This window comes from Strigops habroptila, chromosome 9 (genome assembly GCF_004027225.2).
Source record: "Strigops habroptila isolate Jane chromosome 9, bStrHab1.2.pri, whole genome shotgun sequence".
NCBI classification, from domain to species: domain Eukaryota; kingdom Metazoa; phylum Chordata; class Aves; order Psittaciformes; family Psittacidae; genus Strigops; species Strigops habroptila.
This window is the reverse complement of record NC_044285.2, coordinates 38,721,342-38,744,380: the sequence shown is the minus strand read 5'-3', so window position 1 is coordinate 38,744,380 and position 23,039 is coordinate 38,721,342. Positions and strand designations below refer to the sequence as shown.

Here is a 23,039-nt window from a genome sequence, read left to right as displayed (position 1 = left end):
CATGAGGTTTCAAAAGCAGCATACTTCTATTGATAGATTATTGGTAAGCTTTACAGTATTTTGTGTGGTGAAGTTATGTTAATAATCATAGCTCCTAATCAATGTAAAACATATCAGTATATGTATAGCTTTGATATTGTGCATACATTAAGCAAACAGATCAGAGGTGTGTTTAAAAACAGTGCTTCTCCAGAGGGTATACAAATATAATCTTCAAACAAAATTTATTTTAGAAATAAGACATAAAAGGAACAGTGCTCCATAATTCAATATGAAAGGAAAAATATATATTAAAAATATTTGTTAAAAAGATTTTACAAATAATACTTAAGACCAGGAATTACCATAAATCTATGTTTTATGGTAAAATGGGAAATCACTGAAAATGTGTAACCAAAAACCCCCGCAGCATTACAGTTTATGTTAAAAAAATAATTCTATTTACATCACAAACCAGCTCTGTTTCTGACAGCACCTACTGCCCTTCAACTGTCCTTCACTCATATTCAGAAGGATTTAAAGCTTCCAAAGTCCAATATATTTTCTGATATGACAGGCAGCTTTCATACAAACTGCAGATTGTGTGCCATAGCTTTTCCTTGGAGTGACTCACTTGATATCAGGGCATATCTGAGATCAAGTGGCATTGAGCTTTGGTAGACACACATCCATAGGAAATCCAGGTATTGACAGTATGACACAGGATGCAGAACAGCAAACCTGAGATCAGTCTTTGGCTGCTGGCACTGTAGGGCTAAAAGCAGCGATGTGATTAATTTACTCTGTAAAACTGGCAACAAATAAAGTACTATTCTTTTTGCTGAGCCACACATAGCACTGTAACTAACCAAAACCAGGCTCTAGGACTTGACTGATAGACACAGACCTGTTTAGACAGGGGTGGCAACGTGCACTGGATAGAAGGAAGAATCTCTTCAGAAGTTTACTGAGATGATAGTGAGTAATAATAATTGCAGTCTAAAGTATAATAAAAAAACCTTAGAAAGTATGACTGATATTCCAAAGACAATAATCGTGAGTTGACAATTTCAAAAGCACCATTTGCTCAACTCAGTGATTTTTGCTATTCATTTACTCTGACTTGTATGCAGAGAACAGTATTTCTGTAGGTGAAAACATCTGAGAAACAGAGTTGGTTTTGACACATGTACACCTAGCTTTGACTTAGGATGTTAATATTCATTTAAAAAACCCGAAACTGAATATGGAATGTTTTTGACTGGTCTGCATTTAGCCTTCACATCATTGAAAAGTGTAGAAATATACATTCAGCACATATACAAATTTGGTCACTATGCATTAGGCTTTCCTGACACTTTTATGAACCCATTTAACCATCAGAAGGAACTGAGCTCTCTCAGCAAGTCATATGCCAGTCTATGAAAGAATTGACTTTTTTTAAAGTGATACTTACATGTAAAGGAAAAAACCCAAACAATCCAAACAGAGGAAAAACATGAAACTGAACCACTTAACAGGTCGCTGGCTTTTCCCTTAGTGCATTTGGAGAGTTATTATATTTGGTTGTGCTAACTCAGGAAAGAACTAAAAGAGATTATCAATTTGGACCAATAAACTGCTTGATATACTTCCTATTTCATGCATGTAACTTTTTTTTTTTAAGCTTTCAAACCATCCTAGATTCTTTTAGAATTATTGATTGATAGACTAGGATGATGTGACCAGTGAAATATTAGGAAAAATGTAGACCTTCAGCTCGGTTAAAAGCAAAACAACCAGCAATCTCACAAAAAATACTTTTCTCTGCAAGCACATAACTGGCATGTTTAAATTAAAAGGTATTTATAAAAGGTTCTCTTCATACTCAGTGTAAGAATGTAGGCACTTCTAGAGGGCATGCTGTCCTAACATCAGAATAACCTGCTATAATATGCCTTTTCACTACCAGAGTGAAAACTGAGGGCAAATATATGTCCTCTTGAGATGACTAAGTTACATGCTTAAGGTTAGATTAGATTAACTTAGTTCAGTATCTCAACTCAGTATCCCTTGATCCAAAAAAAGAAAAAAAAAGGGGGGGGGGGTGAAGGAAAAAAGAGTAAAATGCAATATAAGCATTGAAATTATTTGGTGCCTTTCTTGTTCAAACATTGATTTTATGTATGAGTCTTCTCACCAAGGAAATCCAACCGAATTATCACAAAAACCAGAAATCTAAAGATTCAAACACCAAAGAAAAAATTAGAACCTGAAGGTCTATGAAATCCTACTACCTTCCTGACAAACAACTCTTCTAGGCTAAAGGGTTATTATACTTAACCAATACCTTTGAATGCTTCTTATCGCCCGTTTAAGCAAACAACTTTAACAGCAACAAGTAGGACCAATCTTTGTTACACTAAAAACTTCTTGAATAAATTCTTACTATGTTAGGAATGTACTTTCAACCCAAGGCAACTGGCTGAATCGTGGTATTGAGTCAATAAATATCACTACTGTATGTCTAACCACTGAAAGTGTTGGGTTTTTAGTTGAAACATAAATGCTGCAAGGGTATGATAAATAGGAATAGCAAAATTGTCTTATAGATACATAAACTTCCTCCCAAGAAAATGATTTCATTAACAGAAATGAAAAATCTTCTGTAACAGTCATAGCTATAATTATGCAATACAATATGCTGAATTACAATACGTACTTCATTATTAATAGAATTTATTTTACAGATCAAATAGCCAAATACACATTTTTAAAAGAGCCAGATAGCAAATGTGGAGCAAACTATAGGCAACAGTCATGGTAGACATTCTGCAGTCCAAGAACTGAGGCAACGTGATTATTAAGTACAAGCCTATAAATATCTTTACATCAAACATATAGTAATGTGTAAGAATTCCACGTTGTAGTCTAATTCATGAATCATTAATAACTTTTTCTTTAAAAGAAAGTTATATATACTGTATACATCCCAGTTAAAAGCAGTGTCTGTATTTCATTTTATTCTAGCAAACTAATATTACATGTCTTCATATAAGTGCAGAAAACAGGGTTCTTTATACTCCTTTGCTTCCTAAGAGATTTTGCATTGCATATGAAATTCTAATATTATAGATGATACATATTAAGCATTACTCCCTAAAATGTGAGGCAATACACAAGAACTTGCAACCAACCTGCAAACGAAGCTACAAGACTCAAATTTTATTTTTTAGATGAGTCGTGCTAAATAACAAATTATCATGTAGAAAATTTTAATTTTTAAAAAGTTAACTACACAGAGAAATAACTGGGGGGGGAAGTGGAAGGGGGTATCAACATTAGGCCATTTTCTCCCCCATGTGCTGGCTAACAGTGAAAAAATGGTGTATGCTATTTCCTACTTTATCACACTGAAAACCAAGTCACTGGACTTAGGACTCTTTCGTTTTAAATAAAAGTACTTCAAAAGGTTAAATGTATGGCAGTTTTACACAGACATTAGCCAGACTTCAGCAAGCAAAATGAAAATTAGATTTTATTTTTAAAAGTTACGTGAATACTTTCCAGTTATTTAAAAGGTGATCATTTATTTATTACAAAATGTTGTGGATAAGAAAGCAGGAAGTACTCATTTTTCACTACTACTACTGTGCCTATAAAATGAGAAAGCAGTGATTTGATCAATTCTATTTATGATCCATAGCAGCAATATCATCATTAAAAATATTATGGTATAGATATAAATAACACTTAATTCTTAACATGGATAATGGTGCTATAAGTGACAACAATTCATTTGTTTTTATTTTAAATGCAGGGAGTATAAAGAACTTTACATTCTCTTTTTAATGTATGAATAAAATTTATTGCTCCCTTTTAATATATTTATAGAAACAAAGTTCCTAATTGTTTCAACTAAAATAAATAAAGAAAAAAGAAATCTGGGACAAGAAGATGATTACAAGCAAAATAGATTTACCATAATCACCAACTGTGCAGAAGGATGGGTCACATTACTTTTTTCTTAGCAAAACTACATTATAGAACACTATAGCACAACGTACTAAAATCTGTCTTTGCTTTTTAAAAAATTCTTGCCCTTGATACCTTTCAGTAGGGCAGCTTGAACAGTTCATCGTCACTTCCAAACCCCTCTGGAGATCAGACGATAAATTTCTTCGGCAATCAGAGACAGGACAAAGGGCTTTCTCGTGCTATTTCCTTGTTTTCATGTTTGCTGGCTTAACATCATTGTGTACACGTACGACTTCAGTATATAACATCAGATGCGATGGCGTTCAGAGCTGGCAAACAGAGAAACAGCATGAGAAAAGCCCTTTCCTGAATAATTTTCCCCACATATTGTAAAGTTTGTCTCCAAATTTCTACCCTGTCAGTCACTGCATGGATTTGAGAAGTACTGAGCTACTGCGGTTCTAACCAACCTTTTTTGATGTGTGTTGTGGTTTTAGGTTTCTATACACAGGCAAAGATCTGCACACATCTATATACCCATAGCAAAAATGCTGAAAAAGAAACTGCTTTTAGGTATTTTTTTTTTCTTTGTTAGCTTGAAACCCCAAGTGCTGTTGCAAGATTACAGCTATTCAAAGACTACCAGACCACTTAGAACATGTTCTACAGGGGTTTAGCAGACTTTGTTCAAAAGCATTAATCCTAAGAGCATAAAATCTTTTGATTTGAAGAGATATTTTGCATCCTTGATCTCTATTTATCATCAACAGAGTTAGAGTCCTAAAAATTCACATAAATTAATCCATTCCAATCAATTAGTTCACAGAAAAGAAAGCACCATCAATACCACCATCACCAAGACGCTAGCCACTCCCTGGTCAGGTAATTGCTATCAACTGCAAATTATTGAGTGCAATATATGCTGACAGAAAACAGGAAAAGAAAGAAGTGTGAAAATTAGGCCACAGCTAAATCAGACTTCATTGTTGGCAAAGGCTTATAGCTCTAAGTCATTTAAGAAAAAAAAAAAAAAACCACAAAGTTGGGTCATGAGGAGAAGAGTAAACTTTTCAGTTATCCCACTGAAAAATGAAGGCAAAATGCACTTAACGTTTAAGAAAATTTATGCTGCTACTACTCTAAAGCAAGCTGCTGTTGAAGAGAGAGTTGTATATTATTCTAGCTTGCATAAAGATCACCCAGTTATTAATGCTGGTACTTCATCTTCCAACTTCAGTATAAACTCAGCAAGTCTTAATGGGGTAGGGGGAAGCCTCGGATTTCTCCAAATTAGTTTTTACTTGAGTGTCGTATTAAAAATATTTCAGTTTTTTCCTCGCAAGTAGCATGAATTGCTTTATTTACTTCCCATTTGTGCCATTTTTGTCTTCTACTATGAGGCAAGAGGAGCACATTCTAGGTATCTTCGCCCATGCTTTTCCAATGAAAGACGTGGTACAAGAACAATTTTAAAGTCTTTCTTCAAAGTATTCCACAGAGGAAAAGCATTTTTTGACCAGTTTTACTTCAGTAGTACTGCACAATTCAGTACTGCTCAGTAACTTCCATGTTGCAGACTTTCACTTATCCTCGAGTTAGAAATTGTCCAGATGGGAAAGTCAGTTTTTTTCCTGAAATGTGTACACATGGCAGTGCATCAGAGCTACCAGAATATTAAGAGAAAATAACAAGACTATTTAGAATCATAGTAATCAATTTTGAAATGGCGTTTAGGAAGGGCTTATACCAACAGCTATTTAACTGATATTTAGAAGAAAGTGTTCTTTGAGTATAATTTACTCTGTATCTGCCAATGCAAAGTACCAGTGTTATTTCTCAGCCCTTTTACATACCAGAAGCACCAAGCACCAGCTACTGATGAACACTATACTAGGTTAAACTCACTAGTCTCACTGTTATTAAATGAAACGATAAATCCTGCAGCTAAAGATTTACATAACAGGTGACTTTTTAGAGCTATTAGTTTCAAGAACAGTGTAATATTCTTTCAATTCACATCCTAAGCACACTGTTCTCATAGCGAGTGGGAAGCTATAATGACTCTTCACTACATTTCAAATCAGAAAACCAAATATACCATGACTGTAAGCAGGTCTAAGCAGTTACTAATAGAATCAGAATTGAGACTGTAGGGCCCCAAAATATAATGTATTTTAAATGTCTACTTCCCATTCACATTTCTAAGGAATATAATGTCCCTCTCCAACCAGTTTCTAACAAGTGCAGCAGAGATCACTGTGTCACCTGAAATTTCTGTTCATAAGTATGGGTATGTGTACAGATGATAGAATCTTGGCAATTAAAATTAACTAATGAAGATCTGCATTAGTAAATAAAACCAGTGTGCATGCTTGTTCACTCCCTCAGCAACTTCCCAAACATGGTATAGTGTGCTAGCAGTGAAGCTAAATGAACATACAGAGCAGAGCTCCTTGTGAAGCATGGAGAACCACCAAAAAGCATGTAATGGTAGATTCAGAGCATGACTGCACTTCCCAGCTCTATCAGCAGAAGAGGTGCTGCTTTCATGAACACTCACGCTTCTTCAATTACACGAAGTCAGAAAACACTTGCTCTCAAGTTAAAGTTGTGAATGACCATACAAAAGGTTACAAGACTCTCCCTGAGTGACTGGGTGTTTATTTTCAGATTTCAACTGTTTCTATAGTATGCATTATACTATTCTGAAATGAAAAGAATGTCTGAAAAAGCATTAATGAAAAGAAAGGGACAAGAAGGCAGCAAATGCATGGCAAGTTCTAATGAACCTTTGTGGCAGGAGCTTCTTTGAACCGAACTGCCACAGACAGTATTATACATGGTTTGAATTGACAGGTCAATCCCTAGACAGGTATTTCAATTGTCTGAACATTGTTTAAAGTACTTGAGCAAAGAATTTATATTTTAAATTTGTGTCTACATGAAAATAGTAGACTACATGAAAACTAGACTGGAAAAACCCCTGCTTTCTTTTCATCATTCCAATGCAAATGCAAAAACAATTAGAAGATTTGTGTCAGTATGGAATACTTCATATAGTCTGCTCTCACTGAGGTAAATGTCAAAAGCAATTGAGCTTTTACAAAGCTGGCAGACAGATAAACTTCAAAGGTGCTGTATGCTTTCTACCAAAGAAATGCATCTTTCTACGAGGCCCATAACTACCAAAACAATGAAAATCTGATGACACTGAAAGTGAGTTTAATTTTATAAGCCTCCAAATACACTAGTTGGAAAAATTTTATTATGAATAAGAAGCCCCTTCACAATTTAGCACTTGGTAAAACATCTTTAAAAGCATTCTCTTACTACATCCCAAAAGAAAGCACGCTATTCTGCAGCTCTGCTATCACTGGTATTTATTAATGCCTACTGTGTAACTTCAGAATAGCATTAACATCTTTCCTTCCTTTCCCCCTTCTCAGATACATAGGGGGCATTACATTAGGACCATACTTTTCTCTCTTCAGCTTCCTGTTTTTCCTGATTCAACGTGTCCTCAGCTTGCTTCAGGAGTCTCCGATTCCTTCTCCATAAAAATTTCAGCTGTTGCACTGCTGTATTTATTTTCCCACATGACCACTAAAGAGATATTTTGGGGGTTTTAGTAGAAAAACCTTTCCATCTTGTCTTGCATTCTTTTTGAGCACAACTGTTGTAATGACTTTCTGTCATTTTATAGATCACTTAGACAAATTTAGCAGTAAAGCAAAGACATAATTTCCTTTCTTTAAAGACCTGAATCAATACCATTCGGACATACACAAAATTTAGAGCTTCAAAAGAAAACATATATTTTTAGCTCTAACTCAATATTACTTCAAATACCTGAGTAGAAAGCCTTGGATGGACAAAACTAAGAACAGTTGAGATGTGCTACCTTTTAATAGCAGCACCCAGTAGAAACTGAAGAGTTAGCTTCACAGTGAATGTAATCTTCCTTAGCCTCCTTCAGAAAGCTTTTGGTTTGTAAAAGGGAGGCATTACAGTAATTCTTAGTGGTAAAGTAAAATATTTTTACTCACATTAGACATCTTACGTTCATTTTTCAAACTAGCACATTTCCCTTGTCAACTGCCATTCCTATCTTCCAATTCTCCAGCCTGGCCTTCAGTTTTCTGGTAATTCAGAGCGCACACAATACAAATGCATCATTAAGCACAAACACTCTGTTAGTCTCTGAGGCTTGAGGGTGGTGGGACAGCTGAACCATTGTGGCAGAAGTTCATTTTTGTTTGCTTTGTCTTTTTATTGGCTAACAGTGACAAGTCACCCTGAGCCGCCTTCTACAGCACCACAGAAGATAAAACTATGCAGACTACCATATACAAAACCAGGTTAGAAGAAAGACTGACTTACAAGATCCGCTGATGTTTAAGAAATGCTATGCTTGGTTTTACTTATGAAATACAATTCTGCCTTTGTGATCGTGGTCCAACACAAAGGATATTTAAATCTAATAGCCTTTCATGCCCAATTTATGTAAGTAAATTCAGTAACGAAATTACTTTTAAATAAGGAATAAGAATGTGACTTCAAGTGTTTACAGGTAAATGTTGTTTTCGGATTTATGTAAAGAGCCATTGACAGTGAGCAGTTATACTTTCTCCAACAATGTCATCACTTTCATACATAAAAATACATGTAAAAGAAGGATAGCTATAGATTTAACAAAATCAACAGAAATAGAATCATAGTAACCTTAATCTCTTTTTGATATATTCAGTGCACCATACTCACACAATTTCAGGTACAGCTGTATGAAGATAAGCTAATATCAGGTAATGAGCATTTAAAGGGGGAAAAAAAAAAAACCCCACAACTCTATTCTGCTCTTCTAGATAGGAAGCCCCTGTCATTGACCTTTAAGGTACAGATAAAAGAAAATGCTCTTTTCCCCAACCAACTTCTGCAGAAGAGAATTGCTTCCATTCTACTTTAAAAGCCCCTTTGGATGGAAGAACTATGTTAGTGAAAACCTAGAGACTCACAAGCTAGCTTTGTTTGCAGCATTACTGCTTGACAGCGTGTTTGAGCAGACAATGGAAGAACCTTTTTGGCTCAGAGGAACTATACCAGAATCAATTGAAAAATCACTTAAATGAGACCTACAGAAATGCTGTAGCACCAGTCTCCTTAGAGTTATGAGAGTTCAAACAGATGAACAAATTGGCAAGAAGCTTTTCTAACGTGCAATTTAAATTTACACATTCAAATACCTTTAATAGAAAATACTCAAATCTCAAAAAGCTTCATTTTTCAGTGCTGTCATGTCTTAGAAATAAGAAATTCTCCCCTCCCCCCTTCAATTTTTCTGTCAGTGCACCTCAGAAAAAAGATGGAAGTTATCTAAAGCATAGTGATATAGAATATAGCACAGATTCGGGTTGGTAAGGAAAAGAGAATAAAATAAACAACCCAGTCTGCAATTTTCAAAAATGCAATGGCTATTTGGAATGAGCAGCTTTTTTCAGGCACATGTTATCACTTACCACACCATTATCACATTTTTTTGTCATGATAATAAAACAAAGCTCACAGAAAGAAGATTCAAAACATAGCTGGAGCAAAAAGTCTAACAGGCTCAGTCATGCTGAGGATTTACTCCCGAGCAATAGTACTGAAATATATTATCAATAATATATTAAATCTCATGCCATTTTTTCTTTCATGATTAATTCCTTGACCAATTAAAGTTTAACTAGAAAACTATTTTCACTGAAAACTTTGTGATATGTGAAGAAGGAAGGAAACACAAACAGCAAAGCTTTATTATTCATAAAACTGTCCAGAATAAGGACAGTCATTAGATTCCATTTCCAGTGACTTAAAGCCTTTCTGTGGTGTCTAGAAGAATAAAATGTGCTTTGCTTCTCAATTTATTTTTAATTTTAAGATTAGGATTCTTTAGACATTTCCTTTGCTGTACTGAATTTCTGAGAAGCTACTATCTGGTTTATCAGGCAGAGCAGCACAGAAGTCAGAGCAATTATACTGATGCTTCTCATTTTCCCCTAACTTTGCCTGCCGACTGTGTTATTCCACCAGATTTAAGTAGTCCAGTATGCTTATAGTCTGAAAATGGCACTGAAACTCTCAGAGGAAAATCCTTGCCTGCTTTTGAGAGACCTTGAAGTAAAGCTATGCCCAAATGAAGGCTGCAATTCCAGACTCCATTAATATTAAGAACCACTTATCAGATCCTGTAAGGCTTTATTGCTTTCCACCTGGCCTAGATTACCTCAATTCTTGAGCACACAATACTACAGAGGACAGCACCATAACCCCTCTGCGCCTTGCAGGGCTGCACGAGGTACTGCAGTGACGCAGGCAGTGCCATGCTGCCATCTGCAGTCAGCAATACCCACCGATGGCATAATTCTCTGCTCGGCGTCCCTATAGCCAACAGACATTTCATTTTTCTCCCTTAACACTGATGACTCTCAAATTGCTTACTTTTCGGTGCCTCGGTCTAACATGCACTTTCAGACTTCTAATCCTTGCAGAAAAGGCTATTTTGCAGTGCTTATATCTAGAGTTACAGGAATGGCAAAGTAAGAAGGGAAGGAGAAAGGGAGCACCTTAAAACTTCCATTACCTGTCTGGTGTGTATGGGTCCTGGGGTCTTGAAGCCTCCTTGACAGCTGCATTCAGAAACACTGTAAGGGTCCGAGCTGCTTGATGAGCACTTGGAAAGTGAGTCACAGCCCACCACAAAGGTGTTATCTAGAGGCAGTTCCTGAATGACATGGTGCTTCTTGGGGGGTACAGGAGTCTCAGGTTTAATTTGAAAGGTAGGCTGCGGAGAAGCAGACTTGTAGTGCTTTGCTAAATCTGGGCTATCAGGCTTAAATGTGGTTGGTGTGGTGGCCCAGTTATACTTTCCCATAGTCTGTTCTTCTAGCTCTACAGGAATGTCTAAAGTGCCATTTATGTGCTCGTGGCCAGGATCATCAGGCTTAGATTCTTCAATAGTCACAAAGTTGAGGAGGAGACTTTTTGGAGAGCGCTTCTTCTTCTTCTTCTTTTTCTTTATCTGCCTATTCTCTTGGTTTGGGGAAACCCATTCACCACTCTGCTTGTTTTTTTGGACAACCTTGTGCCGAGGTGTCTGCCGGCACCGCACTAAAGCAGTAACAAAAATTACCAGAATAACTGTCATAGTGCCTGCAATAATAGCAATGATGATCTTGACATAATCATTGGTTTGTGGGGTTATCTCCCCATCCCCAACATTCTGGCCAACTGGAGTTTCCATATTCCTGCGCACTAGCTCTTGTACGTAGGAACTGTTGGTGACTGTCTCGTTGACAAATAAATGCACAAGAGCTATAGTGTAAAGAGACTCAGGCTGTCCTAGGTCATTGACTTTTATCACCAGTCTGTGCAAGCCATGATCTGATGTAATTATTTTCTCTTTCAAAGTTATATTGCCTGTTAACTGGTCAATTGTGAACAAGCCCCGTGAGTTCCCACCTATGATGCTATAGCGGAGCTCTGCGTTCATTCCTGTGTCATTATCAACTGCAAAGACTTTAGTAACTACAGACCCTGGACTGGCTGACGTTGGAACCAACTCATAGGAATAATTAGATGAAGGAATAACAAAAACAGGCCTGTTGTCATTTACATCAACAACATTGATGGTCACTTTGGCAGTTGAGGAACGTTGCACTCTTCCTCCATCCACGGCTTTCACCTGGAAAGTATATGACCCCTGCTGTTCCCTATCAAAGGTAATATTAGGTCTTATTACACCAGTAAGTGGATCTATAATGAAATTATCTCTGCCATTTAATATGGAGAGAGTAACTGCAGCATTCTCTCCTGAATCAGCATCTGTAACTGTGATAAGCCCCACTGTGCCATACATGGGTAAATTTTCCGGCACATAGAAATTGTATTCATTGTGTGTGAAAGCAGGGCTGTTATCATTCTGGTCCAGGACAGACACTGTCACAGTAGCATTGGTCTGCAAGGGTGGTATCCCATTATCCTTAGCCAGCACAGTGAAGGAGTACCTGTCTTGCTTTTCTCTATCCAGCTTTCTCACTGCTGTCAGAATACCTGTACGGCGGTCAAGGTTGAATATAGGGGGTGCATCAGAAGCCAGGATATAGCTGATCTCAGCATTGCGCCCACTGTCAGCATCTGTAGCACTTATCTTGGTTAGCTGAGTACCAGGAGCATTGTTTTCAGGGATGGAAAGACCTATGATAGGCTGTGTAAAAACTGGGGCATTGTCATTTTCATCTTTAATCTTGATCAGGAGCATTGCAGACTGGTTTAAGGGAGGTTTCCCTGAATCTGAAGCCACTATTTTAATGGCATATTCCCGTGTGGCTTCATAATCTAGAAATGTAGCTGTCTCCAGGAGAAACTGATTATCAAACACAGGCTTTAGCCTAAAAGGGACATCATGATCTGTAAAACAAGTAACTTTTCCATTCAGATCAGCATCTTTGTCCATTACTGTTATCAATGCAATTTTTGTATTAAGGGGAGCCTTCTCAGACAACAGCACTGTCCCGTTCACTGGATTGATGATGTATCTCGTGTCTATTGATGGGACATTGTCGTTAATATCTGTAACATTAACAGTCACTGTTGCTCTTGATGGAGTTGAACTGCCATCACTTGCCAAAACAGTTAATTTGTGTACAGGAGATTCCTCCCTATCTAATGGTTCTCTTATAGTGATGAGACCAGTAGTGTTATCAATGGCAAACAGCCTTTTGGCCAGACTGGAGATCTGATTGCTGAAATAGAAGTGGATTTGTGCATTTGAGCCCAGGTCTGCATCAGTGGCATGGAGCTGAGAAACAGAGGTGCCCACTGGAGCGTTTTCTGGAACACTGACTTCAATGTCATTCTCTTTGAAGACTGGGCGATTATCATTCACATCGGTCACCGTGACTTGCAGGATGGCAGTGCTAGATCTTGGAGGGCTTCCACCATCTTCAACTTTAATTTTCATCACATAGGTATCCTTCTGTTCCCTATCCAGGATCTGTTGGACAATCAGTTGAGGCCACTTATCTCCCTCAGGTGTCTCAGTTATATCAAGACCAAACACATTTTGACCCTACAAGACACAGAAAGAACGTACTTTAGCATGACAGTATATTTAAATAGAGAAACATCTCAGTGTTCTGAAATTTTCACTTGAATATTTTTATACATACTGTATACAGGAATATACATTTATATATTTACCTTTATTTTGCAATATCTGATTTTGCTTTAAGCTCCAGGGCCTTAAGAAAGCTTCAGAGCAAACACGGGGAAGAAACAGACACTTTAGAAAAATGGTGGGGGAAGGGGGGAAAGGGGAGAAAGGGAGATGGAGGCCATGGTGGTGTGTTTTGGTTTGGTTTTTTTTTAATCAGTTTCTCTGTTTCTACAGAAAAGCTATTAAATTCCTGGACAGATGGTTCCTTTATTGTATGAGTGTGGAAAAGAAGAATGAAGCCAAAGTTCAGCCACATGCAAAGCAAGACAGCATGTAAACAGTGGAGGACCTAAACCAATACTCAATTTCAAGGAAAACAAGAAAGAGAGAGTTTCTGTTTGTGGAGCAACTCTGGACATCATCTGAAACCATTAGCATAAGAAACCACCACCATCACGGAAAAGAGGCTTACTACCTAATTCAGGCGTTAGATGGTACAGACAAAACTAAGTCATAAGTTTATTATGAATACATTCTGAAACCTCATCAAAGCTATTCCTTTCTTCATCATTACGTATTTTGTATTTGTAGTGAAAATTACAATCCTAGGAAGGAAATATGATCTATTTTCATTTCAAAAAAACATCACAGAACTATGAGATCAATTTTTTTCATGGGGTTTGTTGAACACCCAAGAAATGTCGGAAGACCCCTGGAAGAAATGCTACATATATTGCACAAACAGCTTCTTTTAAAACATAGCATTAACAAAAGTAGTCTGCTAAAATAAAGATTGGAATCTAGAACTAGATCCCCTCTTCTGCTGTCTCTTCAGACAAGCAGGGCTTAAGAATATCACAATTATTCTCTCTTCTCATATCTCTCACCCTTCAGAGGAAGAAGGGATTTAAAGGCAGTTTTCCAGCCATATTTTCCCTTCCACAAGAGCAGAGCTAGAATGCAGATCATTAAAGCTGAATGTATAGGATGACCGGAAAAAAAAGGCATCAATAAAGATGCTGACTAATTAGCATTTCGGTTTTATGTGCCATACCTGTAATAACGAACAACAGCATCCAGCCTGGTTCTCTGTTTATTGTGTTTGTCTTTGTAATTATGCATGTTCAAAACTGATTTAAGACGCTTCAGACCAAAGGGAAAGAAAGTGTTGCCAGTGTGCAAAGCTCTTTATTTCTCATTACTTGCAAAAAAGATTTGTATTCACTGTACCTTGCTACCCATCATTAAGTGAATGCATTTATAGGTCTACTTCGGTGTAAGGCTGTACTCTTTCATTGATTTGTTTTCTCAAAGCCAGAATTTGACCCTACCTAAGTAATCATTTATTTCATGGAAAAGAACTATTCATCCACATTTCAAAAATTACTGTGCCACTTGCACAGTATTTGTGACATTAAGTTGCAACTAGGGACACTCTAAAGCAAACTGGAACATAATTTGAAACAATAAATACAGCTTTGGCTTCTTTAGCAGAAGGCATACGAAAATATAAGCCTTGCAAATTGTTTCTAAATCAAGATATAAATTTTGAAGCAATTAGGTTAAATTTTAGAGTAGTAATTCTCTGCTGATCTCTTCAGGAAGGCAGAGTTTCCTCTTCATCTTCAATCTGGCTAGTAGTTAATTGCAATACATTTCAGAATTACTGGGAAATGACAAATTCTATATTCTATCCTTTAACATAGATTTCCAGAAAAAAAGCAACAGAAGCTAGAGGGGAGAAAAAAAAAAACCCTGTCACCTATCTTTTACTTCTTTGTTTGTACATAAGTTGACAGATGGGCACTGATTATTCTGTCATTAGATCCCACAACTACAACAAACACTTCATATAGACTTTGAATACATGCAGCTATACATATGCATACCCATTTCTGCTTTTCTCTAACTATAAACTATGAGAAAGATATTTTTCATTATGGCATACAATTTTGACATAAAATAACAGAGCTCCAGTTCCCCATCACCAGCAGTAAACTCCTAGAAAAACAGAAAAGGCAGCAAAGATCTCTTCCAAGTTAATTATTAACAGTTGAGTAATTTTCTATGGTAAAATATTATCCAAGAGTATTTCTTGCTATTCATTACAGCTTTATATATCTTTTTAAACCATAAAAAAAAAGAAAAAAGTTATAGAATTACAGAAAATTTGATTTCTCCTAGTTCAAGCAAGCCTATTTCATGTTGCTTAAGGGATAAGGTTGGTGTGACATTATGCTGCATTTTAACAGAGACATTTTCTAAGAATTAAGAGTTCTTCCATTCTAAACACTCCAAAAAATAATGAAACCTTCAAGAAACATATTTTTAAGATTATAAATACCTAATTCTCTCCCTTATGAGCAAATAAATTGAGAAGTAAAATTCCTGAGAGAAACATGAAGAAAAACTTTCAGGATTAAATTCTTGATGTTGAAGTAAATGGCTCTATCACCATTAAAACCTCAGTGCAGTGAAATTTCCAATAGGGTAACATTGTTATTTGGACTGAACTGTATCTCTATCACTATATTATCCCAGTGACCTGAAGGTTTAGGTCACAGTAGAAAGGATATGAATACATAGGAAAAGCATAATAGATAATTAACATTTATATAGTACCTTTTTCCATTAAAATGACTGACTAGTAAAAATAATCTGCTACATTATCTCCACAACTACAGAAGACTGGGAGTGGGAAATAAAAAAGGCTGAGTTTTTTTAATCTAAAAAAGACAGTTTAGGCAATGTAGCCTACCTATTTGAGGCAAAACAAGGTTATGCCCATCTCGGAGCCAGAATTAGCTTTACGAGGCTCTGGCCCTGATGACAAGATTCGTCATCAGGGCAATATGCAAATCCATTACCTTCTTCAATTTTCATAACATACTTTTCAGCGGACTCATGCCCAAAGTAGTTACTGAATTAATAAAACTGGTTTTCATGGTGAACACTCCCTACTGTGTATTTACCTGATCATTTGTAATGGATCCAAAAGTCCTTTTCGGAGCTGTTTTGGGCTGTCATGTAAATAAAAAAATAAAGAGCTTTTTAAAAATTGAAACATTTAGGTAGATTAATAAATACATCATCAATAACACACGGATACTTCATGTGATAAGCTATGAGAGCTTCTAGTACTATGAACAGGACTGCATGTGACAAAGTGCACCTAAAGTCTATACATAACTCTTCTCTAGATATACATATTGCAGTATCACAGTATTTCATCAAACTCATGGGGTATTGACTACCTGGAGATTGTCAAGAAGAATGGGGAAAAAAAACACAGCTTCTGGTTAATGCTCACAACAGTGCACTTGTCCACCAGTAACTTCATAGAAGTAGTAATTTCTCAAAGAGATAGGGAAGGGAAAAATATTGTGCTAAATAACCATATAAAAATGACTGCTTGTGATACAAAGCACTCTGAAATTAGACAGTCTATCAGTGATTATTACTTTCAACATTATAAATTATGTAATTGTATATAATAACTATACATCTTTAACTGACAAAGTAGATCAACACTGTGCTCAATCTTCATACAAGAAGAGCATTATGAAACTTTCAAGACAGACACAGGAGCAAAGACAGCTCATTGTTTCGAATCTACAACTTCATGCTAAACACATTATAGGATGTATGTATGTCTTCAACTGAATCTTAAAACAAAAGTCAAGGGCTAGACAACATGCACTTAAAAAACAATTTACTTATGTTCTATAGTAACTCACTTTAACTCATTTCAATGAACATTCCAACAAGCTGGAAGCAGTAAGTGTGCACGTCAACAAGCCTCTTAAAGTCAGTTTCATTATTTCTAAAAATCTTACTCTCCCTAAGATCTAAAATAAACAGGTTTAGAGTAACTAAATTCCAGCTAACCAAGTATAGCAATATGGGGAAATAAAAGAGATAAAATGTTAAAAAAAGAGATAAAAAGAAAAAAAGCAGGGGAAAAAAAGATCAAATATCAGCTTCCCATTAGAAAGTAATTCAATAATTCAATTAAAGTAATTAATAACAAAAAATTTGGCTGAAATTCAATCTTGTGTCCAAAGGACCCTAAAATCCTTTCAGAAAATACAGAAAATAATGCCTGTTTGCTAACTGCTAGGTATTTATTATGTAGGTATTTATGATGTAGCAACGCAGAAAACCTTTGCAGGTCTCCTGCAAAATTACAAGATAGGTTCCAGCCACTGTTTCCTTGCCTGTTTTTGTCAAGACATATGGAACTGCTCCATATCTGTAGTGTTATGTCAGCAAAGAGTACAGTAGCACGATTTTAGCTCCTAACAGAGCTACATGTAGAGCTTCTCTATATGTAAAGCACTGTCAAAGATTTCCTCTCAATGTATACAACCACACACAAAACCTTACTTGTCCTATGAAGCAGACAGAAAGCAAAATGCTGTAGAAGGAATCAATAGAACATAAAAATAATAATAAACCATTTCATGAATAATGAACCATTTCATGCTGGCAAGGATTGGTAAAAAGTATAATATGGAATGAAGCAGCAGACAACCAATGCATTTAATACTGATTTTCTGAAGAAGGCAAAAAGGGCAAGGAGGTATACCTAAACACAAAATTACCTCCTTGGAAATACAAATTTAAAGTTACTACAGAAAGACTGAAACAGTTTTAACAATTACTTCACTTGAGCCTCCTTAATCCTTTTGGATTATTTGTTCCTTTCTGGAAAGAGTTCTTTTCAATCTTATCATATTCTGAACACTGTCAACTGCATTTTCTAAAATAGAAAAAGATATATATCTAAGACAGACTATTTTTGCATCAAGTCTTGGCATCCAATTCTCAGAAGTTATTTTTTCGAGCACATTCATCTCCATTAAGGAAAGACAATTAGAGACAGTGAGTATTACATTTGTAACACATTTACTTTTTTGCTGCCCTAATTTCTCCAAGCTACACCTAAAGCAAGCCTGACACTCCATACCTAAACTGTATTAATATTAGTAATCTACAAGCTTTACAAGGAAGAGAACATGGAGAGCTGGAAAGTAGCCATACATACACTTCACATTTTCAAAACTGCACCAGGTTTCAAGAGTAACTCTCTTCCCATATTACATCTTTGGTCTGTGAAATGCTGTTTCAACTTTGGGGGTTGCTAATGGAATCTAACTTCTCTCTTGAATGATGGACTATGATTAAAAGAACAAAAAAAAAAAAAACCACCACCCAAAACTTTTCTTTTAATAAAAATTCTCTTCCCATACCTGAGGGTAGGAGTAATGGTGTATCCACATTACTGCATTAATACGATATAAAAATTACCAAGATAATTGCTTGCAAAAAAGTGGCAGCAGGAACTGGGCTGTCACTTGAATAATCTTCTGCAGTGTATCACAGACATGCAATTATACATTTGAGCAAAATATGCAGCTGCACCATAAAACTTTAAGGAATTTATCTTGACAATACTCCTGCTACATAAATAGTTGTGCCACTATCTGAAGATGGGAAACTGAAGTACAGAGACATGTTATCAACGCTTGTAGCTTGTTTGAAAAAGCCAGACACTTCTGAATTACTAATCACGTTTTAAACTAAACTTGAGAAAGTAAACTTTAGAATTATAAACTTTGAACAAGTGCTCTTTCATTTAGAGACACTTTCCAAATCAAGAAAGGTCAATAGCTGCAGGTAAGGCAATTACAGAAGTAACCTCCCCTCTTAATCTCCACCATTATAGCTGTTCAGAAATATTCGGACAACCTTATGAACAAGAAGTTATATTTTTACCACACCTGAAGGTGTTCAGATTAAGATATTAAATACATTTAAACTTTGCTCTGAACTCCCATGTTTCCACAGCTAGATAAAGCTCCAGATACCTGACTTGTCCTTCAGTATGTTCTCTTTGTAGTCAGACTGTAGATATATCATTAAGAAAAAGAGGATTTATATTAGGCAACATTATATTCAACCAGTGAATTTTGGTGTTTGCATTATATATGTGTGACAATTACATGTTTGCTCATTTCTTAGTTGAGAACATCGACATAACAGAACCAAGTATCTCTAAAAAGAGAGAAATAAATGAGCCTCTGCTTTAGTAATTCTCTAATGCATCACTGTGCTTTCAGAGGTAAAAGCTAGCAGTACTGTACTGCTGTTCAGAACTGCTCCTAAATCACCACCTCATTTTGCTTCGACTGCCAAACAAGTTATCTTTGGCTCCTAATCGTACATTTTCAAGCTCTCAGATGAATGCTGACTGGGTGTTTGAGCAGTGTGAACCTCTAATGCCCTCCTATTCACTACTTACTCTATAACCAGATCCATACTTTCAGGCAGGAGATTAAAACTGACAGTGACTTGTGTAACAAGAATAGAATTTATATACAAGGATATAGATGTTTCTGAAAATTCCTTTACCCTAAAGGAGAGACCATCCAGTATCCTCAGCTTCCAATAATTTCTGTGGAAAATTAGGGTGACCGATACATATGGATTTGGCTTGTGAAAAATGGAGAAACAAAAAAAACCAACCAAACAAACCAACTGAAAACCTCTGTCCTTTGTTAAAAAGGAGTACAAGCATTTGCAAACCATTGTTCTTTAAACTAAGATATTGTTATTATATCTTACTCCCTCTTATACACACGCACCCTTAAGGTGCATGATTTCTTTAAATACATGGCATCTTCATTAAGACAAATCCATATGCTAACTTCTGGTGCTGTAGTCTTTCCAAGAAGTTATTTAGCAAGATCATCTTATATGATCTGAGGCCCTTTTGAACTAAAGTTCAGCTGTGAGCAAAACAACTGTATCTTCCCTTTATGTTTACACTTTCAGGAAAAAAATGTTGACAGAACTTTCATCTGAATGGCAAGAGTACCTCACACGCACACGTGCTTCTCTTCAGGGATCCTAGCATCCAGAAACACAAAGACAATAAATGAGTAAGACAACATGTTCTCTGGATTTACATCACAAGCACATTTTCACATGCAGAGACCATACTTTAATGTCTGTGTATCACTGCTTTATGAATTTTGACATTAAAAAAATACACAGCTTTAATGCAGAAAATTCACAATTCATGTGGGAAAAAAATAAAACAAAATGAGAAAAAAACCTACTGTAAGAGTTCACTTCTTTCATTTTGAGTAGACATCCCCAGCTTTCACAAACCAGCTTTAGGAATCCTAGGCCTGCTGCCAATAGTGCTGAAATGAACATGACACGAAGCCTTACTAAAGACCTCCACTCCTTGCAGGATTTTGTAAGACTCAAAGAGAAAGTTTGTGTGGGACATTTAAGTACCACAGCATCATTTTTGCTTCTGAAAGAAATGAAGCTATGCTTTTCCAAATAATAAAAACTGATCCTTTTTATATTATTGCCAGAGAAAAAAAAAGTGGAACTACCATATTAAACTGTAAAAGTATGTGATGTATGTAAGTGCAAGGTGCCACTTCACTACACACTGGAAGATAATAAATAATACTGCAATTTCAAAGTAATAAATCAGGGACGGTTGCTGAGAAGACATACAGAGTGACAGGAAGTACTAAAAACAGTTCCAGAGAGACTGAATTCTAAAACTCATTAAATAAAAGTCTTTTCGCCACGTTGCTCACAGAATATAGTGGATAAACCAAAAATGTATTTTCTGGTGCTGGATTTATCAGGAAGACAACTTGTCTTCTTCCTCCTCCAGTGTTACTGACTCCTATTTATCTGAATCAGCAAGATAAAAAAGAGGTACTGTAAGGCAGTACCTCAACTCAAAATCACTTCGGAAAAAACCCTCATGCTACCTGTGTGTATTGAAAGTTCTAGTACATAAACTGTCATGACTTGCTAGTTGACAAGTTATATTTCAAAACCAGGTTCCCTATGAGTTGTTCGAGGACGAAAATCTTAAAAGTGTAATTGATATATACTTGTATAAGTAGTTATACTCAAGAATATATTCCTTTCTAAAAACAAGAACAAATTTCCAATTTTACTCTAGCTGAATACACTTGTGCTATTTCTCAGACTTAAAATCAGCGAGGAAGTTGATACAATTGATTTGCAAGAAAGAAAATCAAATTACTAATATTAGAATGGCATGTTTACAGAGGAAACACCAAACACTCCTCATTCCGTTCCAGCTTTTCTGCTCAGTTTTTATTCACTGTTTATATTCTCCAGTAGCAGTTCAGTCTTGAGTATTCACTATAAATTCTGGCTAATGGGAAGTGATTTTTCCTCCAAGAATAAAAAAATGTAAAAGAAAACACAGAATCATAGAACAAAAGAAGCCAATACTTAAGCAAGAAGAGCACCAGCTTCAGAATGTAAGTATAATATCCATCTCCTGTTGCAGAGATCTAGATTAGTCCCACTAGGGAACATATAACCTCCAATAAATTATGAACTATCTATCCTCTGAGGCTGAAACAAGGTCGCTCACAAAAACTGCATAGAGCAGTTAATCTCAACAGCTAAGTGAATGATGGGGTGTATGTTCACAGGAAAGCTAACACCAGAATAAACAGAATAGCTGAAGTGTTACTTAGCAATATGACTGACCTCACAAAACCATACTATTCCAGAAAAAGCAAGTAGACAAAGGTGGTTACAGGGCAGAAATTATTTCAACCATTTGTGTAATCCAAATCAGAGGAAAAAGCAAGCTTTCCCAGGTCTGCATCCACTCAAAGGTCTTCCAAGGTTAATTCAATCAGTGTCATAAACCAGATGTTGCCAAATAATAGTACGCATGCTGTTTGTGGTACAATAAGACTTTATAATACACACACAGAAATTGGACCTATAGCCTTGTACTTAGTGGAAAATATCAACAGCTTTTGGGCAACCAATGTGATTTCAACCACCAAGGTGTCAGTGTGGCAAACAAGAACTGAGACCTTTCCCTTCATAACTACTCCACTATGACAATAACCTCAGGTTAAAGAACCATCACAACACCCACAGAATTAATCTTGTTCTGAGACACTTGCTAACAAAGACAGCATCTCTCAGCTACATACAGGTTGGAAACAGGAAAATGGCTGTAAGAAAGCACCCTCTGGAGATAACATGTTCTCAATAATTCAATGAGATGCTTAGCCTTTACATTCTAAAGGCATGATATAAACAACTGAATGAACCAAACCAAATCTGTTTAAAGAAATCAACCTAAAATCCAGCATAAACATGTTAACTCATGTCCACCAGCTGGGAAACTGACCATCAGCAAGGAAAATAAACACACCCCAAACCATTTAACTTAAATATTCCCTAAACTATTTTAACATAGACACAAGATGTAGCCTAAAACCTTGATTTTTACATTTAATTTCTATTTGTTTACTTTCATGGCTTTAATGTTAATTTTAATGTGTTTAATGTATTGTTAGGATTCTTGCATATTACTTAAGGGATTATGCTATGAACAATAATTCAATTTCTTATGTTAAAGTGAGTTAAATGAACAGTTGATTCTGAATTAAAGATTTTTACTAGGCACATTACTATTCTTAAAACATGCCTAAGACATTCTACCAACAGCTACATCTGTGATTAGACATCAAATTCAGAGATACAAAACAAGTACTCTCCAAGAAACGATTGAGTCATTTTGCTCATAGAAATGTGCAGTACTGATCACTATAGCAAAGTAGTTTCCCTTCGCTACATAGATTCACAATTTCGAGCACTATCTCAAAAACCTGAAGTGACACTATAAAACAAGTTGCTAAATTGATGAAGCATTCTACCTACACAGTCAAAACTCTACTTCCACCCTCAATTAACTTTACTGTTACTGTAAGAGGCGGCCTACTGTGAATGTATGTGGAATAATCCATTGTAAAATCAAATTAAATCTGGTTTGAGATTCAGCATTATGGCTTGTAACAGAACAGCAAACCTA

At 36.0% G+C, this 23,039-nt stretch overlaps 1 protein-coding gene across 4 annotated transcripts in view; it reads right to left on the bottom strand.

Annotated features, from left to right (window-relative positions):
- PCDH11X (protocadherin 11 X-linked) overlaps nt 1-23,039 on the bottom strand; it is a 493,261-nt gene that overhangs the window by 403,815 nt on the left and 66,407 nt on the right. For 2 of the 4 annotated variants that reach the window (XM_030497708.1, XM_030497709.1), the window contains 2 exons: nt 16,102-16,149; nt 10,556-13,042 (listed from right to left, as the gene is read on the bottom strand). In XM_030497708.1, coding sequence (XP_030353568.1) covers nt 10,556-13,042; nt 16,102-16,149 — 2,535 coding nt within the window. Of the gene's footprint in view, nt 1-199; nt 4,266-10,555; nt 13,043-16,101; nt 16,150-23,039 lie in introns of those variants that run through there. The other 2 variants (XM_030497711.1, XM_030497710.1) reach the window with 2 other exon arrangements.